The sequence below is a fragment of the Pelodiscus sinensis genome, chromosome 17 (genome assembly GCF_052426305.1).
Source record: "Pelodiscus sinensis isolate ZL-2025 chromosome 17, ASM5242630v1, whole genome shotgun sequence".
NCBI classification, from domain to species: domain Eukaryota; kingdom Metazoa; phylum Chordata; order Testudines; family Trionychidae; genus Pelodiscus; species Pelodiscus sinensis.
In genome coordinates, this window is record NC_143068.1 from 9,516,171 (window position 1) to 9,543,255 (window position 27,085).

The 27,085-nt window shown below is 45.2% G+C and overlaps 1 protein-coding gene and 1 long non-coding RNA gene across 3 annotated transcripts in view; both read right to left on the bottom strand.

The window, feature by feature from the left end:
• Nucleotides 1-1,781: 1,781 nt before the first annotated feature.
• LOC112546297 (uncharacterized) lies at nucleotides 1,782-12,095 on the bottom strand. Of its 2 annotated transcripts, XR_016347005.1 has the most exons (4): nucleotides 11,940-12,095; nucleotides 10,027-10,160; nucleotides 3,270-3,361; nucleotides 1,782-2,128 (listed from the first exon to the last, which is right to left on the bottom strand). It is a non-coding gene; the product is annotated as an uncharacterized LOC112546297 (long non-coding RNA). The 2 variants fall into 2 exon arrangements; XR_003089963.3 differs by lacking the exon at nucleotides 1,782-2,128 and having other exon boundaries at nucleotides 2,889-3,361.
• Nucleotides 12,096-22,518: 10,423 nt separating this feature from the next.
• The window catches only part of SLC17A9 (solute carrier family 17 member 9), a 43,577-nt gene continuing 39,010 nt past the window's right edge, over nucleotides 22,519-27,085 (bottom strand). Inside the window, exons 12-13 of the mRNA XM_006126190.5 lie at nucleotides 26,262-26,291; nucleotides 22,519-26,142 (exon numbers count right to left, since the gene is read on the bottom strand). Of these exons, the coding sequence (XP_006126252.1) occupies nucleotides 25,979-26,142; nucleotides 26,262-26,291 (194 nt within the window). The 3' untranslated portion in view covers nucleotides 22,519-25,978. The remainder of the gene's footprint in view (nucleotides 26,143-26,261; nucleotides 26,292-27,085) is intronic.

Genomic DNA, 27,085 nt, shown 5'->3' on the forward strand with positions numbered 1-27,085 from the left:
TGTAAGGGGGTGGGCAGGGAGGGTAGGGGGGCAAAGCCCCCAGTCCCATGATTCATACCAGGGCTGCTTGCTCTTCCCCTTCATTTCCCTGTCAGGGAGTGAGAGCTGAGGGCACAGCTTGTCTGTTCTCTGCACTCCCCAGCCAGAGTGAGGAATGCAGCAAACTGTACACTTTCCCCTCACTCCCTGATGAACAGCCAGCAATGTCCCCATACGAGTTTGGGGAAGGGGAGGGGCGCTTTGCCTCTCTTCTACCCTTCCTACAGAAAATCTGGTGGGGGGATGGGAGGCTCGGGGATGGGGCAGTCACAGATGGAGGGGGGGCATGCCCCCCAGCCAGCACCTTTCGCTCACCTGGTGATTCTGTCTCTTTTCTGTATGATTTTCTGGGCACATCCCATTTTCCTGGCACCCTTAAATTGATTTATGTTATGATAACAGGAAGCTGTATACCGAATTTGATGGTCTTAGCTCTTACCGTTTAGGAGGAGTTCTTGAACAAATAGGCAGACAGACAGACAAACTCTTAGATATATAGTAGATATTGTTGTCTCCAAATGCCTCTTTCCAGGCATATGTTGGGGATCACTTCATATATATATAACCTTGGCTTATAGTGAACAGAAATCAGAACTGGGCCCCACCAGTAAAATGTAGAGAGCACAAAATCTACAGCGTGCTAAGCATTTACTGCAAACTTTTTCTAGGCGTTTAGTGGTTTAAACCTCTCACATTCATTGAAATGTGATAGTAACTTAGTATCATGGGAGTTTCCATACTGGATCAGACCAGTGATCCATCAGATCCACTACCTTGTGACAACTGGCCAGCAGAAGACCCAGTTGCTTGGTTCTCCATAACCTCGGGAGCATCACGGAGCCGGATCACTCCTTCTTGCACCATATCTCTTACATCTGCAAATCTGCAGTGCTGCCTATATCTACCACCGCCTTCACTCCTCCTGTGCTGAAATCCACATCTGAGCCTTCATATTCTTTTGTCTTGACCATTTCACCTCCCCAATTCCAGCTCCCCAGATTCCAAGAAGTACGGAATACTAATGCGCACTGTTACATATGTCCACAGAAGCATCAGCCACGCACCCTATGCGCATGGATCTCCAGCGGCTTCGGTGTCTTTCAAAATTTACCTCTGTGCTTTGCACAACTCTCCACAGACTCTGCAGTCTGCCTTCTTTCTCTAATCCCATCAGCCCTTCCTCTGCCCACCTACCGTAGCTAGAGCTGCCATCCCTTCCTATTGTGGAGGTTCCAAAACCACCCGCCAGGCGGCTCTGTCATTACATTCTCATGAAGGTTTCGAATGAGCACCTCCCGCTGCACTGACTCAGTGGGCCACAAACAAGGCTGGGGCATGAAAAGGAATAAATGAAGCGATCAGCCCGAAGCACTGATAGTGGGTCAGCTACAGAGGGCGGAGGGTTTGGTAGCATTCGGCTCTGGTAACAAACTGGTGCGAGCAGAATTTGAGCTACATCTACATACTCTCTCACTCGCTGATCCAACCTGATCTTCCAGAAAGAATGATGGCTATTAGTCTCCCATTAGCAGGCCTGGGACCTCAGGCCTGTAATTGCAGCTGGTGTGACTTCACTTTGAAACTACTGGCACTTAGCCTTTGAAAAATAAATAAATAAATAAAAGACTAAAAAGCCTAACCTTTTCTCCTCTGATTTTTTCAAAAGTTAGAAACATCTTTTGTATTCCAAAGGCCAAAGGGCCAAACTTGCCGTTAATTAAAATGCATATTCTTTAATTAAAGGCCCCATAACACATGAAGGGCATTCATTGAAATACGATGTGTGACATAGTCATTACCCTGCTGTTAATTACTAATTAATGAAGCTATTTCAATTAATAGCTTCCCCACTGTCACTCTCACTTTGACAGGGCTCCGTGCTGTGAAGCTGCGGCAGAATCACAGACAATCATAACTCCTGGAACACCACCAAAAGGCGTCAGTTGAATATTCATGTCGCATGACTTTAACACTTTTCAATTAAACATAATAAAGTAAAATCGCCGTCAAAAAAGTATATCAAATGTGCGTCAGCTTTTTCCCTCTCCCTCTGTCTTTCTCGCTCTCTCTCCTCGCTTGTCAAAAATAACTAGAATGAAAGAGGAAAAATAGTTAGTTAGTTAGTTTCTTTTTTTTTCTTTGACACCTCAGGCTGGAATGTGATTTATCAAGCAGAGCTCTGACCACACTGGGCTGCTAGACAGAGATAGGATTTACTATATACTGTAGCTGCATTTCAAACACATACTCCCCCATCTCTTCTTTCTGACACCTTGGTTTAGGGGCTGATCCTCTTCCTCTTGAAATCTGTAATAATAATTCAATGGGAGCAGACCCGCAAATTGCGTTCTTGCCCTAGGTCAAACATTTAATAGCTCAAGACTGACCTGTTTAATTTTCATTCTGAGAGAAGGGATCTCAGAGTGCAGAATCTAATCACCTAGTAGTTGTATTATTGCAGCGACTGCTGTTAATGGCAGATGTAAAGAGCTGCATAAAGGAAGCCATTTGCAGATCACAAATTTTATTGGGCCTACAAAACCCAGAAATTATGCTACATGTTGTTGAGCGCCATCTACTGATATCTCATGTGTTAATTAAAGCTGTACTAGAGGTGATTGAAATGTTTCATTCAAAAGTTTTGGGGGCAAAAAAATGATTTTGTCATTAAGCTCTAAATTTCTGTGGGAATGATCATTTTAACAAAAACTTTTAGCCCAAGCTGCTGATTTTTTTTCAGTTGTTGGTGTTTCCGTTAAATATTTCTGTGCAAACAGGAAAGTAAATGATTTTCAGCTACAATAAATGTTTTTTTGAAAAATAAAAAGCTTTCCCAAACCACCCCACTGTTTACAGAGAGAGGGGGGCAATCTTATAGCAGTTGTGAAAGTAGCAAGGAGTAATGTGACTTGGAATGAAGATTCTTCCAACACTGAAGAGTTAAAATAGACCTTCCTGTAGCAGGGTTTGCTGTAGAAGAGTAGACACTTGTGATTCGGGAAAATGTGTTTATTGAAGTAACAAGTTACACACAAAGGTGATAGGAGCTACAAGTAGGGAAATAGATTGAAAAGTCTCACTGGAAGTTCTATTTGAAAGCAAGTGAAACAACAATCAATAATACACCTGTGTATTATCAGAGCATTTTCAAATTAATTAGCAGAGGGCACGACAATAAGTACAATAAATAAATCATGGACTTTTTGTTTACTCTGCATCTCAAATCATACTTCTGATTTCCTGCATCCAGATTGTTTTCAGGGTGTTTGTGCGGATTTCCTCATTGTAACTTTCCTTCTCTCCCATTCTTAAGAGTTGTCCCCTGGAAGTAGCAAGAAAACCAAAATCCATTTTTTGGCCAAAAGACAGACACAGAATGACACGTCAATCACTAAACATTATTTGCAACCACCTCTCATTTTGCTAAGGAAGTTTGTGCATGGGAGAGTTCCTACACAAAGGAAACCACTGCTTTTCTGTTTATACATTGGCACACAATGCTGTGCAGAGTATTGATCAGGCTGATTGTCACCTTCAGGATTATCCAAACTTAACTGTGAAAAAGCTTCCAGAGCTATTAGCAGAACACTGAACCAGGGAAAGAACCACTCAAGTGGTAATGAAGCCAACCCTAAGCACATACAAGCAGTTTCTGAATTTACTGGTTAGTCTACAATTTACTTTAAAACAATTTCATTAGTGGGTTGCTGAAGATAATAATATCACGTCTCTAAAAAAGTGTCATTCCCCCAGGCTGCCATCAGGTATGGGGTACCTGTTTAATAGCACTGTGTAGAACCCCATAAATCTTAAGAATGGCTTAGCTTCCCAGAAAAATGTACATGTGCTCCCATGGCTACCAAGCCTGCAAAATTGCCTTTCCATGGTATTTCAGTACTTCCTGCTCAATGAGGAGGAAAACAGACTCAAAACTTCAAGAAAGGTATGTTTCAAAAGCACTCTTTGAGCCTCAAAGGGATGGGTTGTATCAATACAAATGCCTATTATTGCTAGTATTAAGCCTAGCTCTTATAATGTTTCTCACCAGCAGATCTCATACCGCTTCACATTCTTCCATCTATTCCCACAACACACAAGGTAGGACCTTGCTATTAGCCTCTCTGGGCCTTGCTCCCTCAGCTATAAAATGATGTTAAGTGACTAGCCCAAGGTTATACAGAAAGTCTGTGGCAGAATAGAGCACTAAATCCCATCTGCAAAGTCTTAGGTTGGTACCTTAATGACTGGACCAACCTGTAATAGAAGCTTACTCATTCCATACCCTTTAGCCTTAAATGGTGGTAGGCTGAGGCAATCAAGGGTGTGGTATGCCACAGTAAGCTATTTTTATAATATTTACTGAATATTTTGCTGTATGTAGAAGTTACTGGAATGTCAACAGACTCCTGGTTGTCTGCGCAGAATTGAACCTGGGACATGAGCCTCTTCTGCATGAGGAGTGCGAACAAAGATGGATGGTCAGAAGATAGATATTGTTCCTTTCAGTGCTTTTTATCAAACAATTTTCTTTCAGTTTTAATTTTTATTTTTTTTTGAGGATACCAGCTCAAACCCAGGAAAGACAGGGATTCTGGGGAACTCCATGTGATCTGTCAAAGCGTGATTGAGAAACCATCATTTACCATCTGCCTGGCTGGCAACTGAAGATTAGTCTCTGAGGTCTCACTTAGGGTTCACCACTGGCTCACTGCCCCCTCTCCCGGGAAGCAGTTTGCCCATTCTGCTCAGTTATACATAGTGGCTACGTCTAGACTGGTATGATTTTCCGAAAATGCTTTTAACGGAAAAGTTTTCCATTAAAAGCATTTTTGGAAAAGCGCATCTAGATTGGCACAGACGCTTTTCTACAAAAGCACTTTTTGCGGAAAAGCATCCGTGGCCAATCTAGACGCTCGTTTGTGCAAAAAAGCCCCGATCGCCATTTTTGCCATTGAGGCTTTTTTGAGGAAAACAAATCTCAGCTGTCTACACTGGCCCTTTTGTGCAAAAGGGACTTTTGCCCAAACGGGAACAGCATAGTATTTCCGCAAAAAGCACTGATTTCTTACAGTAGGAAGTCAGTGCTTTGTGGAAATTCAAGTGGCCATTGTAGACAGCTGGCAAGTTTTTCCAGAAAAGCGGCTGATTTTCTGGAAAAACTGGCCAGTCTAGACACAGCCAGTGATTTTACCTCACATAGGCCAGGTCAAGAGGGGTAATTGTGCTGATAACCTCAGATGCATGATTCAGAGCCCTACATCCCTAAAACAGCTTCACAGATTGCTTTTATGATGTAATAGGCTTTTGATCTGGTACAGGGTGTGAAGGCCAAATTAATTAACTTGACACGTCTCAATTTTGTTTTAATCCCATGCCTCCTCTTCTAAAATGCTTCTTTAGATAACCAGTGATATTAGATGGAGGATTCATATTAGACCTCAGTGATGCTGGGAACTGAATTAAAATCTTTACTGTGTTGTCCAGTAAAGATTTTACATTAAACTGTAAACTATCCACTCCTGAAAAGATTTCTCCTTTGTTTGCATGAAAGACACCTGACTGAAACAGCCTGTGTTGCAAAAGACCCTGCACTGAAGTAGCATGTGTCACAAACTACCTGTAGCGTTGTTTCGACTCATTGCAGACCTTCATACTTTTGGCAAAAGTCAGGGATGTTTCAGCACATTTTCGGAGAAGTATTGGTGGAGATATGAGATGCCCTCCCCAGAACACATTAATCCACCAGAGATGGACAACTCAAGGGGAATAATCTCTTCTAATACACATTCAGCAATTCAGTTCTGCACTCTGGTCCTTTATCCAAGTATCTCCAAGAAGGAGGAGGATGCACCGGCACCATCAGAGCAGAATAAAAACTTGATACTGAATGAAAGGAAAAGATAAATTATCATCAACATGCCTCGTGATATTTTCTTACAATCCTGGACCTGAATGTTCCACCAATGAATATTGAAGCCCTGAGCAATGGTAAAAATATATGCCCCTTCTTCAAACTAACTCTAGATTTGCCTAGACCCTGGCATAAAATGGCATGGGCCAGAGCTGGGATCCAAGAGGCAGAAAACGAAGCTTGACAGCTGATGCTATGGACTTTGTGCCAGCACCCATTTAAAGTCACAGGAGGTTTTTAGTTTCATCAAAAGCAATACTTTTGATGCTTTTTCATGAACAGGAATCATCCTTTTCACTTTGTTTTACATAATAACCCTATTTCCCCCCACAGTTTATACTTTCCTTTTGGGAGATATCCAGGCTCATGTATACTGTCATATATCAAGTATACTGTAATATACTTTTTGGAAATAGTCTGTTAGACTTGCCAACCAGAGGGCTTCTCTACAGAATCTAGATGCAGAACATGTCCAATGATGCTCTGAATAGTGCTAACTTCCAGCAGTCTTGTAGTTGTTACATTTACAAACCAGATTTTCAAATTAGCTAGCTGAACAAATACACTCCTAATGTATATGACCAATAACTGGGATAATATGTACAAATGCCTGTTGTACAGGAGTGGCTATTTGATTTGCATGTGAAGCCATTTCTATTGCACTCAGAAATTTGGTACATACCTGTGCATGCATTCACATGGAAAATCTGGCTCAAAGATTTCATTCTGAACATTCTGAGTTACTACAGAGATTTTTTTCCCAGCTGTTTGGCTGGTGGATTTTGCCAAAAATACTCATGTTCTGACTGACGCCATGTTTTGGGGGTGAGAAGGAATTTTCAATGGGTCAGATTTGCAGAGACCTTGGGGGTTGGGTGGACAAGGTCGCCTTACTCCACAGCATGGAGCAAGGGTCACTTGCTGATTTCAACTAGTGTAAATGGTGGATTCTCCATAACATGACATTTTTAAATTATGCTTTGAGGACTTCAGTGACTCAGTCAGAGACTATGGGCCTATTAGAGGAGTGGAAGGATGAGGTTCTGTGGCCTGCAACGTACAGGAAGTGAGACCAGATGATCATGATGCCCTAAACCAGACCAGACAACCATAATGATGATCCCTTTTGCCCTAAAGTCTGAGTCAATGGGACCTGCCTTTTGACTTGCTCTTGGACTCCTGACCCCAGCTCTGACCCATGTCTCTGAATCCTGCTCTCGGACAGCCACTGCTCTGACTGGTAGGCATAGCTCAAGCTATGAGTCTAAGGCTAGGAGTCTGTTGACAGAGGGATGCAAATCAAGCATGTCAAAATTGCTAATGAAGCAGGGATTTAAACATCCTGTGCTTCATTAGCATAAACATGGCTGCTGCTTTTTTTCAAAACGGAGCTTTTTCTAAAAAAAAAAAAAAAGGCAGTCTAGACGCAGATCTGTCAAAAATAAACCCCTTTTCAACAGATCCTGCATTCCTCAAAAAATGAGCTTTACAGGATCTGTCGAAAAAGGGTTTATTTTTGACAGATCTGTGTCTAGATTGCCTTTTTTTGGGGGGTGGTTTCGAAAAAGCTCCATTTTGAAAAAAAGCGGCGGCCATGTTAATGCTAATGAAGCGCAGGATATTTAAATCTCTGCTTCATTAGCAATTTTGACATGCCTAATCTACATCTCTCTGTCTACAGAGAGAAGTAGTCTAGACAGCCAAAGAGAGCTTTGTTTGGGGAGGTGGTGCTGTTATGCCAACAGAAAAATTCCTTCTATGCATGACAGCTGAATCAAAGCTGGGGGCTATGTAGGTATAGCTATCTCAACATAGGCTCTGGAGTGTAGAGGCACCCTCATGTAAAAAGTGTTTCAAGTCCTCAGATTTGCAGAGAAAAGGCTAAAAACATAACTCAAGTATGTCCTCGAGGCTCAGAATGCAGAGATACACAAAAAGACCTAAAATAAATTGGAGGTTTTTTCTCAGTATAATTTCTGGCTGATATAAGTGGCATGTAGACACATCATTTTTGTTCCTGGGTAAGTAACAGGTGTCTTTGTACAATGTATATGGCCACTTTGGTCAACAGTCTGCCGAATGCAGAGCTTGCCTTGGCGACTCTGCAGTTGACCTCTATGTCAATAGTCACTGAGCGGGAGAGGGTGCTGCCAAGATATGTAAATTGGTCCACTGCTTGCAGCTTTTGTCCCTTCACTGTGATGGTGGGCACTTGATGCTGAGCTTTTGGAGCTGGCTGGTGCATCACTTCAGTTTTCTTTGTGTTGATGAGAAGGCCGAAGTTGTCGCATGCTGCTGCAAATTTGTCCATGCTGGCTTGCATTTCCTGCTCTGATCCAGCATTCAGGGCGCAGTCATCAGCAAAAAGGAGATCTCGTAGCACAGTCTCCTTTATCTTGGTGACAGCCTGGAGTCTTCGCAGGTTAAACAGTTTCCCATCGGTCCTGTATCTCAGTCTGATTCCCAAGGAACTGTTCTGAAAGGCGTCTGACAGCATGGCTGAAAACATTATGCTGAACAGGGTTGGTGCCAGCACACACCCTTGCTTGACGCCGTTTGTGACGGGAAAGGCCTCTGAAGCTTCTCCATCGTCCAAAACACGAGCCGTCATGCCGTCGTGGAACTGACGTACCATCAAGATGAATCTGTCAGGGCACCCAAACTTCGACATGATGTGCCACAGACCTTTGCGACTGACAGTGTCAAAAGCCTTGGTGAGATCCACGAAGGTGGTGTACAGTTCACGATTCTGCTCTTGACACTTCTCTTGAAGCTGTCGGGCTGCGAAGATCATATCCACCGTGCCACGCTCTTTGCGGAAGCCGCACTGTGTCTCGGGTAATAAACCCTGTTCCAGGTGGTTAATCAGACGATTCAGCAACACTCGTGCAAGGATCTTACCTGCGATGGAAAGCAGTGATATTCTTCTATGTCCTCCTGCCTCAAGAGAACAAGGGTGCGTCAGTGACTTGGATGCCCCCAGGAATCAGGAAGGATGATTGGCAACTGTCACCCTGGGATGGACTTGTCTTCCTCTGTCGTGACCTTCAGTGGCAGACCCCTCCTACTCCAGTGTAGGAGTTCCTGCCTCCATTCCCTCTGCCTGCCTATGACAGCTATTCCTTAGAAGCTTCTCTCAGATTGCTCTGTCTGGTTCTGGTGGCTATATTTGTCCATTCCCATTGGGTTGTATCTTCTGCCCCCACAGAATAGCTGGGTTCCCTAAGGTGGATGGAGTATCTTCGGTGCTTGGGGAGGGGGGCTGATCCTAAATGGAAATGGGGGAGAATGAGAGACAGACTCATCCTCCAGCTAGGGCCAATCTCAGACGACCATCCAATTAGCCCATCATAAGATGGGATTTTCAGGTCTCTCCTCCATGTCGGTCTTCTCTCCTGAGCCTCCGGTCTCTCGTTCCGTCTCTCTCTCTCTCCTCCTCCTCCTACTTCCTCCCCTTCTCTCTCTCTCAGCTCTCCTCCACCTCCTGCCTCTCTCTCTGTCTCTCTCTTTCATTTCTCCTCCCCCTCCTGCCTCTCACTCGGGGGACCGCAGAGCCCAAATGGCCGTTCGGACTCCACACTCCCCGTGCTGCATGGGAGGTGCGGAGCCCAAACGGTTGCTTGCAAGGCTTGCTCCCACGCGGCGGCCTGGCTAAGCAGCGCAGAAGTCAGCCGAGCACCACAGCGGAAGGCAAAGGGGGGCGGGGCAATGATGTTCATGGCCAGGGGGCGGGGCCTGGAGCCACTGTCATGCCCCGCCCCCCCCTTCGCCTCCCACTGTGGTACTCGGCTGACTTCTGCGCCGCTCAGCCGGGCCTCCGCGGGGGAGCAAGCGGCCATTTGGGCCCCTCACTCTCCATGCAGCATGGGCTGCCCAGAGGGAACAGCCAGCATTTCGGCGTTACAGACTCTCAGACACTGGGCTACTATATATATGATGTGATGAGTTTCAACAGGGCTCCAATTACCAGTCGGGGACAGTTTCAGATGGGAGGTGGATCATTTCATCAGGGAAATGTCTGGCTTCTGTCAGTGTCACTTTTCTATTGGATCCCATTTCCCAGCTGGGTTTCTCACCTCTGGTGGAGCAGCAGTTTGTAGAGCTGGTAAATCCCCCTCCCGGCCAGCCGGCTGGTGTCCTAAGCTGGGTCACTGATGGACTCTTGCAGCTAAGTCACTAAGCTCCGTACTTCGGGGCACTGAGCTGAGTTCTAATGGAAGGAAAGGAGAGGGGGGCTCCATCAGCTTCTACAGTCAGCTTCCAATCTCCCCTGAGCCAGGAGTCTCTCTCCCCCAAGTCCCTGTGCTGGAGACACTGGGAGAGAGAAGCTAGAGCAAAACCCTCGGCTCCTTCTGCCCCCCAAGGGATCCTGGAGCAAAGGGATGTGGAGTTGGACCCCCAGCTGCTCCAGGATGACAAGAAGGGACGCAAGCCTGGGCATGAACCTGGCTGGAGCTGGATTTGGAACATGATCCCCTTAACGTCCCAGGATCTCCACTGACCGAGATGAACTTGACTTAAGTCTATCTCATTCCCTGCTCTGACTCTACCTTCCCAAGGGGAACACTCTCACCCCACAGCCCCTGCAGGTCCTACAGCCTGTCGGAGCCGCTTGCCTACGCCTGGTGCCAGGAAACTCAGGTCACTTGTATCAAATTCAGGGTGGGGGATGATAAATCAGAACTGGGCTCTGCTGCTCCTTGCAGTCTTGGCTGACTCTTGGGACACTCTGGACCTGATGCAGAAGCTGACCCATGGTGGGTGAAGGAAGCAGGTCAGGATCAATAGACCGGTGCACATGCTGTGCAAATGTGCCCACCTCCATTCCGGGGTCTGAGACATTGTGCTCTGGGTGGAATATTTGATTCATTGAGCTTGGCACTTGAGAAGGGAATTGTCACAATGTGTCTTTGTCTCTCTAAAGTGGGACAATGCTCGGTGTCTGGCCTGGTCTCGTCCTTTCTAAACTCCTGATTCATGGACAGCATCAAAACTCAAAGAAGGTGGAGGCTGAGAGGTCTCAGCAGATGTCCCAAAGGATGACTCAGGTCACCATCACAGGGGATGTCTCAAACTTATTTCAGCCCCACCTCTTTGGGATGGCTTCCCACAAAGCTATAAGGGGAAGCCTTAGTCTCTGAGGCTGTCCCTGCCTTGCATCTCTTTCCTGCTTGGTTGATTTCAGGGTCTCTCTGTGAGGTCACCACCTCCCCACCACTGTGCCCCAATAGACTAAGGTCCTGTAACTGGCCTTTGTGATGTCACTGCCACACCCACCCCTGATGTCCTGCCCGTAGCCAGTCCCTTGAGACTCATTGATTGATCAGAATAGTGCTCTCAAATGAGCTACAGACCAACAATTGCTCATAGTCATTATTCTGCAAGTATTTGAGAAAAACTGGCACAGTAGAGCGAATCAGGAACTGTGCAGAGACAAAAATTGCAGAGAAGCAGCACCATCAATCAAATACATGATTGTGACTTATTTGTTTTGTCTTAAAGAGAACAAAAGGACCTGAGTCTTCCCAGTCAATAGCCACCTGCTTGGCCAATCAACATCGACAGAGCTGGGAGATGGAGCAATCTCAGCAGAAGTCCAAAAATTGGCCCAGGTCACCTCTGGAGGGGATCAGTTTCTGAGCTCTCTTCCAGCCTCCCTTCTTTGTGAGGGCCTCTCACAGTGACAGCAACTCCCTTCACACACACACACACACACACACACACACACACACACACACACACACACCCCTTCCCAGGTGGAGGCAGGGAGGAATGGAAAAGGGGGGAAAAGAGCAAGAGAAGAAGAGAAAGAGGGAAGGAAGGACGAAAGGGAAAACCTAAAAAGACAAACTCCTAGTGCCCTCAATGATTTGTGGGACTCTTTGGTTAGAAATCAAATCACCTTAATCTAGTGATTTCTATCCCTAAAATTCAGCTGGTACCAAGCGGATCAGACTGCACAGGTTCCAGACCTCTCTGAGACTGTTACCTTCTAAACAGGGACTACAAAATCAGCAGTAGGAAAGGAGAAAACGCCAGTCATGTTCTTCCTCATGCTCATGTACATTCATCCTAATTCTCTGTCAGTCCCTAAGGAGACACCTTGAGAAGAGGTCTTGCTGCTGCAAAGCCACAGGAGTCTCTGAGGTTGCCCCTGCCTGGCGCCTTTGAACTGCCTGGATGATGTCAGGGTCTCTCTGTGAGGTCACCATGTCCCCACCACTGTCCCCTAGTAGTCTGAGGTCCTGCAACAGGCCTTTGTGATGTCACTGCCACACCCACCCCTGCCATGTAAGATGGGTGTCCTGACCCTGGCCAGCTTCTTTCAATGTTTGAGCATCTTACCCTGGATCATCCCACTTCGTGATCACTGAGCCTGTGGGTCAAACTGGCTGCACTGTAAAGCCCCAGGTGCTGCTTCCTAGGCCACACACCGTTTTTCATTCATTCGTAGGCTTTCAGGCCAGAAGGGACCATTAGAGCATTAAATCTGACCTCCACATATTGAGCCCTCCTTCATATCATAGTAGATAAGTTGAACCAAGAACACACCAGAAAGGCATCTAGTCTAGTCAAGAAATGGGGGCATCTAGTCAAGAAATGGGGAATCTGTCACTAGCTTTGGTAATTTTTTCCAATGATGAATCATCCTCACTGTGAAATAGTTGTGCCTTATTTCTAATATGAATATGTCTGTTTTCACCTTCCAACTCACTGATCTTGTTCTCTCCTTTTCTGCAACATTACACAGCCCTTTCATCTCTGATATTTTCTTTCCAGGTAGGCACTTAGACACTTCCATGAAGTCACCTCTCAGCCTTCCTTTGTAGAAGCTAAACAGACTGGGCCTCTTTCAATAGCTCACAAGAATTTTTTCTTCAGCCCTCAAAAAATTGGGCTCTTTGCTGCCCCTTCTCCAATTGTTTAACATCTTTTTAAATTGTGGTCCCAAAACCAGGATATAGTATCCAATCTCTCCCCTCTTGCTCTGCCCCTCTCCCCGTGCCCTGCCGCTCCATGGACCCAGGGGAAGATTCAAAGCAGCAAGAAACTCTGCCTGCCCCACCCCCTGGCTCTGCTGCCACCATCGTTCTGCAAAGCTGAGGAAGGGGCTTAAAGCAGCCGGAAGCGCCCTCCTCCCAACCTGCTGCTCCACAGATCCAAGCTCAGGGCTCCTCACAGTTACTGCCATGCTGCATCAGCAGCGCTATTTAAAAGGACCAGGTCAGGGCTGCCACTGCTGCACAGCTGTCCCGGGGCTTCCTTAATTCCACCGGGCCCCTGTGTAGTTGCCCTCTTTGCGCCTCCTCCCCTGTTGGTGGTCCAGGATGGGTAGCATTCGAATCTCTCCTGGGCGGCTGCCCAAGTGCACAGCTTAGAGGGAACACTGGCACTTACTAATGGTGCAGTTGTGCCAGAGGACCAGGGACACAGCGTGTTAGGTTCTGAACAAACAGAACAGAAATGGTCTCTGCCCTCAAAGAGCCTACAAACTTTAGTGCCAGGGCTCCATGCTGCTCCTGGGGACGCCTCCCAGGCCACTTGTCGAAGTCCCAGGTGCTTGAGAGCCGATCTCCAGGATGTGAGAGGAGAAAGGATCATGTGACCCTTCTGTGTCCATGATCCTTACCCATTGTCCCTTTAATCTTCACCTTTGCTAATAGGACTCAGGATTCTTTTCAGTGTCAACCTACCTCTGTTAATGTGGGCTTCTTTATTAATGTTAGACTTTGTTAGTAATCGGTTAAGTTGAAATGGTTTAAGTTGTTTGTTTGTGGGTTCACCATTTTGTTCTGTTTAGAACAACAGGTGAGCCTCCATTTTGATGAGTCTTCTTCTTCCTTGCTCCTGGAGAAGGCGGGAAAACAGGGAAAGAGAGGGAAACAGAAGTGCATAACTAGGAGGCGCTCAGAGTGCTTGGGGCTCTCTTCCTCCAGCCTGCTCACTGACAGGGTGCAGTGAGTGCTGGTCAGAGAATTGGTCACTGGTTTGGAGTGTCAGGCGGGGTAACATCAGACAGTGTATTTGATTATTGGGAAGCATGCTCGCACACACGGCTCATCAGGTTAGACAGGGCTAACACACACCCGAGATGGCACAAAGGGGTTAGGGTGGGGTCTGAGTTAGGACCCAGCCTAGGCGCCTACTGTCACTGAGTTGTTCCCGACCCCTGTCATCTGGTGAGCAGGCTTGAAGTCAGCATTCCCTGGAGCTGGGTAAGACAGGAGGCCTAACTCCGGCTACCCTCCTCTGTGTCCCTACTGTTGTGTGTGACTCCCGCAGTTTCCAGACCCAGTTATTCTGTCCTTCCCTAGTCCTTTTTACCTTCCCTATCCTATAGGTAATAAAGTTTAGTTTCCTTTATACTTTTGTGTGTGGACCTCTCATTTGGTGCCCTGATAGAGGGTGAAAGGGGTGAGAAACAGATAAGAACTCAGGTGGATCTCTCTGGAGTCCTCCTTTCTCTTACACGTCAGTGCTGCGATGCTCTCTGGGAGCTGGACCTGAGGTCAGTCAGACAAGCAGGGATGTGTTGTTCCTTTGGGGGCGGCAGGCCTGGTATTGCTGCGGGTGCTCAGCAGTGAAGGGGCTCTACCCGCCCAGGAAATGCTTCTAAGGTGCATGGGGAATGGGGTGCTTCTGTTTTTACCCTGCCTGGGCAAAGGAAAGAATTCAAGCCCAAGATCTGGACTCAAGCCCCCACTCTGCCAAACTCTGTGCATGACATAATCCCACCACTTCCAGATCTGGGCAGTGGGGATGAAACATCCCCATCTCCCAGGTGATTTCAGGTGGATTATTTCGTATTCTAAAGGGGGGGCTCATCTGCATAACTTTGGGGGATCCATCTGCACATCCTTCCCAGTCATGACATTCATTCTCTGCCCCATGCAAGGGCTCAACAACCTCATCAGCCATCTGTGGAGATCAGAATATTTCTTCTCCCTGAGGTTCCCCCACAGTGAGAACGTCAGCATCATCTGTCACAGCAGTGGGCAAGATATGGCCTGTAGGCCGCATCTGGACCACTAAGCCTTTTAATCTGGCCTGCAGCCTGTCCTGCCGGCCCCCTCAGGCAACCCTAGGGCTCAGAGAGGCTGGCTGCTCCATATTCCTCTCTGCCGCACAGAAGGAAAAGGGGTGAATTCTTCGCACGTGCTGCCTCTACTGCCAGCACAATCTCTCAGTTCCCATTGGCTGGCTTCCATTGGCTGTTCCCCCCCCTCAGCGCAATCTCTCACCTCCCATTGGCTGGTTAACTAACAGGACGTCAAGTATGACTTTGCAGTCACAGAGTGTTTATGCAGCCTCCCACCTGCCTTACGCTTTGACCCTCTTAGTGCCCCACACACAGGCCAGCGCCTTACGGCCGGTTTTGTGCTTTGCAGCACAGAGTCCAGTTTGGAAGGTTAATGCTGGGTGTTCACTCACCAGCTTCCATTCAGTCTGCTTGAGACTGGCCACCAAAAGCAGGGGTGGGGGGCAGTTCCGCCCATTTTAGGACCATCGCACTCTGAGTATTGTGACTCAGGGCCTCATGCTGCTGTTGCTGCGGAAGCCAGGGGGATATTGCAGTTGACACCAAGGTGGGCAGGCCCCATGTCCACTCTTCAGCTACCAAGTGACATGTGGGATGTGGGCAGTGACCCATTGGAAGCCCAGTGGGAAGGAGCAAAGGGGGGAGATGTTGAAAGGGACCTGAGCAGGGGGATAGGAGAGCTGAGGCGCAGGGGAGGTGGTCTATGAAGGCAGTTAGAACCATATTTAAAATGGCTACCTCGCTGCATCCATTTCAGACAGCTGACTTTGTTTCCAGGAGCAAAATCGTATGAAATGAGTACAGCAGAACTGCTCAGTTCAAAAGCAAGGAACCATTCTGATACTGATTGCCAGAGCAGGAGCCTGGTAGACAGGACTAGGGAATGCAGGATAAGCACCCCTATAGGGAGGCCACCGAAGAATCAACAGCCTAAGGCAACACAAAGCTGCAGTGCTGGAAGATTTCAAAGGCAGCGTTTATGGGCATGATTTTCCTCTGAGGAACCCAAATCAAGAGTGGCCACAAATCAAGAATGGCCACTTTGAGGTCACTGGAGTTAGATGGGGATAGGAGCAGCATAGGAAACAGCAAAGTCCAGCTCTTTGTTTTGGACAAATGGGCAGGCTATGGGACCCAAAAGTTTCCAATGGGGAACTGTCTCTCCTCACAGCAAAGGTGCACTGTTTGTTCTGATTAGCCTCGCAAAAGGCCCCGAGCCAGGCCTTTCCGCAGCCCAAGGATAATTTTTAAGAAAAAGTGTTCACTTCACTCTCACTCACATATGCCCACATGAGAGATTATAAATTAGGGTTTTTATAGGTGACTTGGATGGGAAGAAAAAACATGAAAGAAAGTCAACAGCTGCCATGAGCCCAATGGTTTCACTGGAAACTCCCTTGTTAACTGCTAACTGTTTTCCATTAATGAGAATGCAGGATGTGTGCTGGTAGGTTTATAATTCTTTGTATAAAATTCTAACACAGATAATTGCTACACATGTACCAATCCACTGTCTCCCATGAAAGTGAAATTATTTTTTTCTTGAGAGCTGAAATTAAAAACAATTTATTAGAGATTAGTTAATGAAAAAGCACTAGAAGAGTACACAAAGTTTTGAATTGAATACTTGACAGGAGCTTGTCAGTAAATTGTATTAGGAATTTCAGCGTGCAGAGAACTACACAATTAACTGATAAATCTGAGATTATTGGTTAATCTTGTCTACTACACACATTCCCGCCCGCTGCCTCTGATAAAGTACCAGAGTAAGGGAAGTTGAAAGAAGAGTGTTTTTCCTTTGACTTCCTGCTGTGTAGACAGTGCCAAAAGCCAAATTAAGCTATTTCAACTTATGCAATAGACATAGATAACTTTAGCTATCTTAATTTGACTTTTGCCCTGCAGTGTAGACATGCCCTTAGGAATAGAAACCCCCAATAAAAAGAGACAGTATTCTGAGGTTCATTCTAAGGACTAAAGGTAAAATGTTTCCTTCCATTTTGGAATAAAAATTACCATAGCCCCAAACCTGCAATGTGATCTGACTGGCCAGAAAGCTGCACCCATTCATTGGAGTTTAGTTTTTAAGTATGTTTGTTATTATTTGCATGTTATAGTATTTCTGAAAGAAAATAGATATTTGATATCACAGAAACTAGGGAGTGGAAAAGTGCTCTATGGGGGTACGTCTACACAGTGTCATTATTTTGAAATAACTTAGTCCACATCTACACAGCAGGCAGTTATTTCGAAATAATGTCGAAATACTGTCAAGCTGGAGGACTTCTTACTCCAACTCCTGTAACCCTCATTGTACGTGGAGTAAGGCAAGTTGGAGGAAGAGTGCTCTATTTCGAAATAAGTGCTGTGTAGATACTCCCAATTTCAAAATAAGCTACACAATTGACATTGCTCAATTTGCGTAGTTTATTTCAAGTTAAGCCCTGCTGTGTAGACGCACGCTTCTAGTCCTCCGCCAGCTCCTGCCAGGACAGGCATTTTCCTTTCTGTTTTGCTTACTATATGTTTAAGTGCATTCATGTATTTAGTCTCAGACGGGTAGCCATCTTAGTCTGTAACTTCAAAAACAACAAGCAGTCCAAAGCTTGAGCTCATGATATTACATATATATTTTTGTTAGTCTCTAAGGTGTCACAGGATTGCTCATTATTTATTTAGATGTATATAAACTGTAATAAAAAAGCATCCGTCCAATGTTCTGTGGGCCTCTTCCATGCACTGAACCTGCCCCAGACAATTTCCAAATAAAGAGTGCGTCTACACTGCAGAGCTTAACTCGAAATAAGCTACACAAATTGAGCTACATCAATTGTGTAGCTTCTTTTGAAATAGCTTATTTCGAAATAGGGAGCGTCTACACAGCCCTTATTTCGAAATGGAGCATTCTTCCTCCGACTTCCCTTATACCTCATACAATGAGGGTTACAGGAGTCAGAGTGAGAAGTCCTCCAGCTTGACCGTATTTTGACACTATTTCGAAATAACTGCCTTCCGTGTAGATGCGGAGGTAGTTATTTCGGAATAGCACTAGTTATTTTGAAATAGTGTTGCAGTGTGGATGTACCCGGAGAGACCTGTCAGTTCCCCACAGATCTAGTCCGACACACAGCAACAACATAAATCTATTTAGTGATTGTGTGCATGAGAGGATTCATTGCAGAGTCCCAGTCCATTATTCGGCCCAACCCACCACCCTTATCCACACGGCAAGAGCAAAGAACTGGCCTGGAATGTTGACAAACTTACCTAGTTATGGAAAATAGTTGCAAAGCCCTCTCTCTATCGATGAGGCTTAATATGGTGGCAGTATTTCACCAGGAAAGAGACAGTCTCTTAGGCAGATCTAAGGACATTTAGAGCTTTTATTGCTCAAAATACCTTGCTTAACTGATGAGATTTCACATCGTTGTGGGCATAACAAAAGACTCTAGTTGGGGTCCCAAGCATGGTGATGTTGCAAAGGAATTCAGACTTTGCAAGCCACTTCACTACATTGCCTGAAGACACACAGTTTCATGCTGCACTACAGCTACTATAGACACTGCAGGAAATAGAAAGAAAAAAAGAGTAGCTGATGGATTCTGTGATCCTCAATTATTTATTAACTAGCAGATTTACGCAGTGTTGCTTGGGTGAATAAGTCAATTATAAGGAGGGGGGTTGGAAAATAAAAGGAAAATAGACATGCTTTATTAAAATGCCTGTATTTTTCAAAAATACTGTGTTATTTTTATGAAGTTAATTTTTATTTTGGATTTCTTTAACAAAAGGATTGTCCAAAATTTTCCATTGAATTTCTTCAGACTTTTTTTTAATGGAAATTCTTTGTCCCTATAAACTTTTATCATTCACCATGTTTTAACAAAAAGGGGCTATAGTCAGTTAGGTTTCCAATAACATTGTCTTCTAACTTTATTTTAGCTGTGCCAAAATAGAGCATTACTCCAAATTTCTCCATTTTATCTCTTTTCTTGAGAAGCAATCCTATTCCAGGTTCGTCCTATTTTTCTGGTTCATCTTGGTCCAGTCTCATTCAACATTTGCTCAGTTATATCAATTTTGAGGACAGGACTTGCTTTGGTGATTCTGTCTCTTTTCTGCTTGGTTTTATGGAACGCAATTCCATGCACATCCCCTTTTCTTGGCACAACCAAATCCTTACTTTGCTTTAAGTTATCATCAGAGGAAGATGTATCCGAATTTGGTTGTCCTAACTCCTGTCATTTAGGAGGAGTTCTTGATCAAACAGACAAACTCTCTAAAACAGTGTTTGAGAAAGGTGCTGACAGACTGCTTATCTAAAGCCTCCACCGCCTTGCAGCTCCCATTGGCTCTGGTTCACCATTTCCAGTCCAGGGGAGCTGCAGGAAGCAGAATTCTGGACCACATCGCTTCCCGCAGCTCCCTTTGGCTGGAAACAGGAAACTGGATCCAATGGGAGCTGTGAGGCTCTGTGGCTGCAGAACCTTTAGATCAGCAGTTCCCAATCTTTTCCAGATAGGGACCCATTTAGACAATTCAGGAAGACCTGGTGACCCAAGGCAATTCAAAAACAGGAGACGGAAAGGGGGCACCTGGGGAGACACTTGGCAACCCTTTTGAAATATAATGGTGACCCATATTTGGATAAACAAATTTAGATAAAGCAGAGTGGCCCATTAGTAGCTTTCTCAAAGTAGCCTGAAAACACTGCTTTAAAATATATAGTAGTGGGTTTTTTAACCAGTTTTCAAATATGTTTTAAGGCTATTTCCACTTCCATTAAATGTACATCTTAAGCTTCTTTGTTATATCACTGTATAGCTGCTGAACATGCACATGAAAAAAGAAATAATACATGAGCCTAAGGAATGATTGTCTCTGTTTATATGAATAACAGAGGTGAGAAACTTCAACAAGAAGGGTTCCTACTGGTGTCCTGGACAGTCAGCACTGAGGAAACAACTTAACTCCCAACTGTACCAGTGGTGCCAGATTTTCAGAACCATGTCAACAGAAAGCTTGCCACGAATTGATACATCCCAAATCTAACAGCTCCCTCTGTTGGAATCTTCATGAACCTATTAGGTAGGACAAGAGAGTGTACGTCATAGCACGTTCCCAGCTGAAAGGGATCGGTCTACAATGGGCAAAATACTCCATGACAACTCTAGTTTCTTACTTGCTCAGTGGTTAATGCAGTAATTTTACATGTAAAGATAAATGTAATTAGTACCCAGTTACTGGTATAACTTAAAATATGAATAATGAAGGATTAATACACTGTCCCAAGAGTCCTAGATATTCAGTTAAAAGATGGACAGTTGTAACTAATTAACAAAGAGAAGTTTAGATTATAAAATATCAATAATAAATTATTTGGATAATTGAACAACAAATTAAAGGGACACTATCAATCTGTGTGGGCTAACTGTAAACCTTTCTTCAAGGAAGACACATCTTGTAAGGCATTCCTACAGGACAATGATTAACATACAAGGGAGAGACTGTTACTTTGTTAATAATTTAATTATATTGTAAATAGCTTGAGTCTATTTCAGTACTTGTGGGGGAAGTCTGCATCACTGTGCATGTACAGATTTCATGCTCCCCCCCCCCCCCCCCCGAGATTTCTTTGCATTACAACCGAAAAGCAAAGACTTTTGATGGGGATGCAAAGGAAACATGCAAGAGCATTCACCTGTCCCTTCCCATCAGCACGGACAGGTTGGTTTAGGTGCCCAGAGCAGCCAGGAGGATACAATTCACCTCAGAGATGGTGGGGGCAGGAGCTGGGCAGTCATACATGAGGGAGAGAGACATTCTGTCTCTCACTGGTTATTGCAGCACATTCAGCTTTGAGGGGTGGGGCTTTGGGGGTATTTCTGAGGAGATAGGAATGGGGCAGGTTCTGTTCCCTCAGGTATAGCAAAGTGCAGCAGCCTGCCTGCTTAGTGAATTGTTCCCATTCTCTTTGTAAATTCCCCCAAGAGCATACAACAGCTGTAAAAGTTTTAAGGTTCCTTTACATTGCTAGTGATGTAAAGGAAAGTGTGGCCTTATAAATGCTTATAGTGCTTTAGTAATTAGAAATGGTCTGTATTTTTTTGGACTAGCAAAAGGTGCTCCATGAACTATTTGCTGCTGACCTTTCTGGAGATGGTCAGTAGCCAGAATAAACAAAGAGTTTCAGTCCCCAGCCCTCACTTGCTCTTCAGTTGCTCATGATGTTGCACTGAAACTATGGTTGCACATATTTGTTGACTAATAACTAGAAATAAAGGGTTAAACTTACCTACATTACTATTAGCCAGAGGCAGGTTGGGGATTTCTTCCATTGCTCCCCACTCCCATTCTCCATCATTGTGTTTGTAGTTTAAATAAACTACCAAAATAATTGAAACCAATGTGATTATACTGAGTTATTTTGCCAAATAAAATATGCAGAATTTTAAAATATTGGCTGTACAATTTTTATTTTTTTATCCGAATTTTAATTTTTTTGGAGCAGAATTCCCCTAGAAGTACAGTGTTAAGTTTTTGCTTTGCTAAGGAGCCAATGGTTGCCCCCTCCTGGTTATTAAGGCCTGATTTGCAAAAGCTCAGATATAGAACTGCATGCACAGAAATGTGTAAGCCTACTCTATATGTGCAGTTACCACGCGAGCCTGCACAACTGGCCATTTGTGCATGAAATTAACTGATTTGCATATGCAAATGTCTTAACATTTGAAAAGTTAAAAAAATCTCATTAAAATATTTAAAGGATGCAGGGATTCACTTTTCTGTAATAGAAGTTTTTTCTTTTCCCTGAAAAGGCTGATGTCTATTTTAAGCAAAACTGAAAGACGCGAGAGTCTTTCATTTTAAGTATGCACATGGATATTGAGAATTATTGTTTTTGTGTAGATAATGGAATAATTCAGTTTTTACCCTAGATCATAGTATGTGATAGGATTTTTGGTTTGTGTCCATGGCCATTGCAGCTGCAGCAGGCACAGCTGGGGGTGGGGTGCATGTCCCCCAGCTGAGGGGACAGACAGAAAAACTTTCTGAAATATATAGTAGATAGCTGTCCCTTTCTCTATTCTTGCCCCCTTCTGGTCCAATGGGGTGATAGCTGTGCCAGTCTGCATCTCTGGCCCCTTGCTTCCCCCCTGTGATCATTCTGCAATATAACTGTCCCTCCTGCCAAACTTCTCCCTTTAAATTTTTTGTGAAACCATCAAATTCCAGGCACATTTCATTGTTCTGGCACAACCAAACCCTTACCTGGCTTTAAGTTATTATAAAAGGAAGCTGCATGCCAAATGTGGTGGTCCTAGTCCTTATCGTTTAGAATCGATGGACAGACACACATTTCTAAAATATACAGTCAATGAGATTGGGTTAGCAGCTGAGTTGTGAGCTGGGTTGCTGCCTTCCCCTGCATTAACAACTCAAGTCCAGCAGCACTCAAACTTCAACCCACTACTCTTGACAGACCAGCTGCTCAAGCTTAAAAGCACCGCTTACCTTGAGCTAGAGATTTTTGTGTGTAGACTGGTGTTAGATTGGACATACAACTCAAGTTACACCTTGAGCCAATGGCTAGAGTGGTCAGATGTCCTGATTTTATAGAGACAGTCCCAATATTTGGGGCTTTTTCTTAAATAGGTGCCCATTATACCCACCCCATCCCAATTGTTCACACTTTCTCTCTAGTCACTCTGCTGACAGTGAAGACAAAGCCATTATGCTTTCTTTTTTGAAAGTCTTGACTTAAGAATTTCCTCCAGATCAGAAGGGATTATCGACGTGTAGGTTTGCATAGGTATAAATGTGATTTTTAAACGGACTGAGTTAAAGAAATGCAAAAGGCTGGGTGTTTCCATTTAAGCTAGACTTGTTTAATTTAATTGACATTGGTTAGAAGCAGGGTTAACCTAAACTGAAATAAGCCACTTTTACATTGACATGAGTGTAGAAAACGCAGGTGTTTGCTCGAGTTTCATGTGTGTGCAGATTTGTATGTGGGCTCCTCCAGTTTTTTTATAAACCTTCTTTCATCTTCCCAGCTCCACCACTCCCAAACTCTAAAGTAGAGAATCTCTGCCAGTGTTCCCAGTGAGCTGTGCACTTGGGCAGCCACCCAGAAGATATTCAGGTGCCACTCAGCTGATTAGCAGAGCACCCACAGCTGCCCACAGCCGGCAGGCTGTGTTTATGTTGGTAGTGCACATCTGCACAGGCCTTGGCGCACATAACAAAACTTATTCCGCACACGGGTGGAAAACAGGAAAATTGCCTGACACCACGTTTTAATTAAATATGGTTTCCACTCTGGATACTGACCAATGGAATTCCTGATTGACTTAAAACAAAAACGTCCTTGTTAAAACGCTGAACAGCAGCATGGTCTGGATTCCTGCTGAATGCTGCAGGGCTCTGCATGACCAGATCTATAACGACAGACAGGTCCAACATTTGGGACACTCTGTGGTTTCCTGCATCAGTTTCACCAATACAGAGTTTGGCTGATGGAGGGAAATGTGAACCCGAAGATTTAGACTGGCGTGTTCTCCTGCAAGCCCTGTTAATCACATCTTTGTTTTCATTTTACTGATATTTTTAAAACACTTCCCTGCAGTGTCATCTGGTCAGGATGTGGGGCACTGAGCTATATCCACAAGTCCACCGCTGACCATTAAGGGAGAAAAACCACATAAGGAGGAGAGTTTGGTTCCTCTCTCTGGTCCCCAGCCATTCTCATGATGTAAACCAGTGGTGGGTAACATGCAGCCCAAGGGCCACATGCAGCCCATCAAGGTTCTGTGTGTGGCCCATGAGACATTTTGTTTACTGTTGCCTGTGTGCAGTTACCAGTTTTTGCTGGTTTCCATCCACATCGGGTTTTTTCCCCTTCCGATATTGCTGAAGTGACATGCATGTATACCAAGGCATGTGAAGTGAGGTGCATGCCGATTACACAGTATTGACTGTGCATCCTATCACAGCCCTGCGATGATTCAATTGGCACACCCCTGCGAATTCTACACACATAAGCGCAGTGAGCAAAATTACCCTGTTCTGGGAGACCGTCTTGGTTATGACACTCTTGCAGCCCACTGAGATGAAGGAGGCACACTCGTGCAGCCCACTCACTAGCCTAGGGTGCCCATCGTTGTTGTAAACTGTTGTCAAGCCATTGGACAGGATCACCATGATGGCCTATTAGTACCTCAGTATCCATTAAAGTTCAGCACATATTAGTCGAGCCCATTAGCACCGCTGCAGTGAAAAGGTCTGTCAATATTTTCATTATGAATCTCTGCACTCAGATGTTTGACTTGTTTGCTTGAGGTGAAATTTGCCCCCCCCTCCCAAAAAAGGGGGGGGGCACAAATTTTCAAAGAATCTGGGCATTAAATCTGAGCCTGCAAATTTCACACCCACAACTATTTGTTGAGTGAAGGTTTGGCAGCAGATGTGAATTTCTGTCTCTGCTATGTAGCAACAATTATTTACACCCATTTAAGGCCTGGCCCTGAAATCCTTTAGGACGCGCTCACTTGTCCCAACGACTGTCTTCCTCAACAGACAATGGCACACGTACCAAAGCAGCACAGTCGCTAGGTGTCATGTGAGGCAGCGTTGCGAGTGGCCCACAAGGCCAATTTTCGAGTGACAGTTCTTGTCACAGTGTGGGGCATAAGAACGAGACATGAAACCATGATGCCAGGTTGAGACCCCTTTGAAAATTTGTCCCCGGCTCATTTGCTCCGCAAGGACAATGTCTTAAAACACAAATGATGAAGAGAACCAAATGGAGACTTTGTATAAGTTATAAGAACGGGGGCAGGGAGAAGACATTTAATAATTTGACATGAACATTGGTATTTAAAATAAACCCTAACAGAATAAAATTGCAGGCCGTAAAAGCCTTCTGTTCCTGGAACACTCGTTGAGTCTAGAGAGAGGTCCACTGGAGACAGCTGCAAAATCACCTCTTTAGAGCATAAAGTGGACCATGCCTTTCTGGGATTTAACGTAAAAAATGATGAATCACTTAACACACACAGGCTCAAAAGCATGTACTGTAGAGGCACAGCTGCTCCTTTGGTGAGCATGCAGCAGTAAGAATCCAGAACTCAGAATCAAGCTCTACACCTCTTGTAAATACATTGCATGCAGTTCACAGGCTCTTTGGAAAGTCTCCTGCCCTCCTTTCAGTGCATACTGGGAACAGATCTAGTGAAGCAGAAAGCACTTGATATGGATCCATAGTCCTGTGAGCCACCCCTCATATGCATTCACAGCTCTGAATCCATTCCTTTGTACACCCTGATGGCACCTGTTGTCTATACAACAACACTGAAGCACACAATAACACGTTAAAGACAGTCCTTGGTATTAAGTTCATGTAGTGTTGATGAAAGAAGCTGATCGACAGCCCCGGAGATGGGCGTTCTCTTCTCATCCACAGAACAGACAACTGTAGAGCACGGACAACTTCAGCATGGTTCCCGCACTGCTCAGGTGTCTCATCTCGCTCTTGGAGGGACGATCTCTCCAGATGAAGGAGTTCACTCTCAGTGAGCCATTTGACCCTGGGCCTCTCTGCTGAGATGCCCAGCTAAGGCACCATGCAGGTGTTTCCTGCCATGTGGGCACTTCTGCACTAGGAACTTGCCTACAGGCACCAACGATTTCAGCTGCCTTGTTCAATCACTAGGAAATTCAAATGTAAACTAGTGACCTAGAGCTGAAAGGCTCCATAACCCATCAGCATCCCCTGAGCAAAGTTCTAACTCTGGATTTCCTCCCTCTTCTGGGTTTAGTTCAGGCCTGTAATAGTCTCTCAATCGATGTTTTTGTTTTGCTGCTTAAATTCTACCTAATAATAATATTTTCTTCTGCAAAGAACCATTTGCACAAGAGTGATCTCTAGGAATTACCATCCTAACCTCTTCGACAGGTGAGATTTGCTGAACTCATCTTTGCAGCGACTATAGATCTATGTAGGCAGAGTCTGTGTCCACCCTTTGGGCTTCTCCAAAGACCAGGAATGTGCAGAGTCCCAGGACATTAACTGTTGCCACAAGGTTGAAAACAGAAGCCCAAGAACCAGTGGTTTCAATCAGATGCCCGGCTAAGTACACACAAACGACACCTGTGTACAGAGAGAGAACAGAAATGAATCAGATAGAACCAAGCCAGGTCCTCGCCCAGCAATGTCAGCCCACCCAGAGGAGTCCCCAAATGCAGGACAATCCCAGGAAAATCCCTTACCTAATAGAGCGCCGCCTGTATTTGCAACACCTGCAAAGAACAGAAGGAAACCACTGCATCACATCAACCTATGCACAATGCTTCTAACCACGAGATACTTGCTAGGAATCTGGGAACACACATTTTGCAACAATGAGTGACTTAGGTGCATGGTTTCTATCTGGGCTTCTATTCTGCCTCCACTTTGGGGGCAGGCAAAACTGCCACCGGCAAACACCAGCTAGAAATTCTAACACTGGCATGCGCCCGTTCGCTAGCCTGACTCCTGTGTGTGCACAAGCATTAGGCTAGTTAAAAGACATGCAGGTGCAGGTGAAAGCACTTGAATAAGCAAAGGAAGAGGCTGGGGGTTGACAATCTAGCTCTGGCTGTGCACAGTGCTACTCCCAAGACTTTTTACTCCCTTTGGGTTGGCTCATGCTGGTTAGGCCCAGCCCCACTGTGTGGGTGTCGGTGCAGAGTAGCTCCTTAGCAAGTAGCATGAGAGAGAGCTCTGGGAAGTGGAATCCCCCCCAGAGCTCACAGAGACCTTACCCATTGCTGCCCCTTCCAAGTAGCACAGCACCTACATTCCCTACGGTGCACTGCTCAGCTGCCCATCTCCTCCCCATCCCCTCCAGGATGTCTGACTCTCCCAGGGGGATGCAGAGACTGCCAGTGAGTCTGGCTGCTGGGTCGGAGAGATGACTCCTTGCACACGCCCTGTGTCCCTGTGAACCCAGAAAGCCCGTCAGCTTCCTAAGCACCCAGAGTGAATTTGGGCACAATCAATTTCTCTCCAACCTGCAGCACAGGGCCGTGACTGCTGCTGTGGCACTTACACT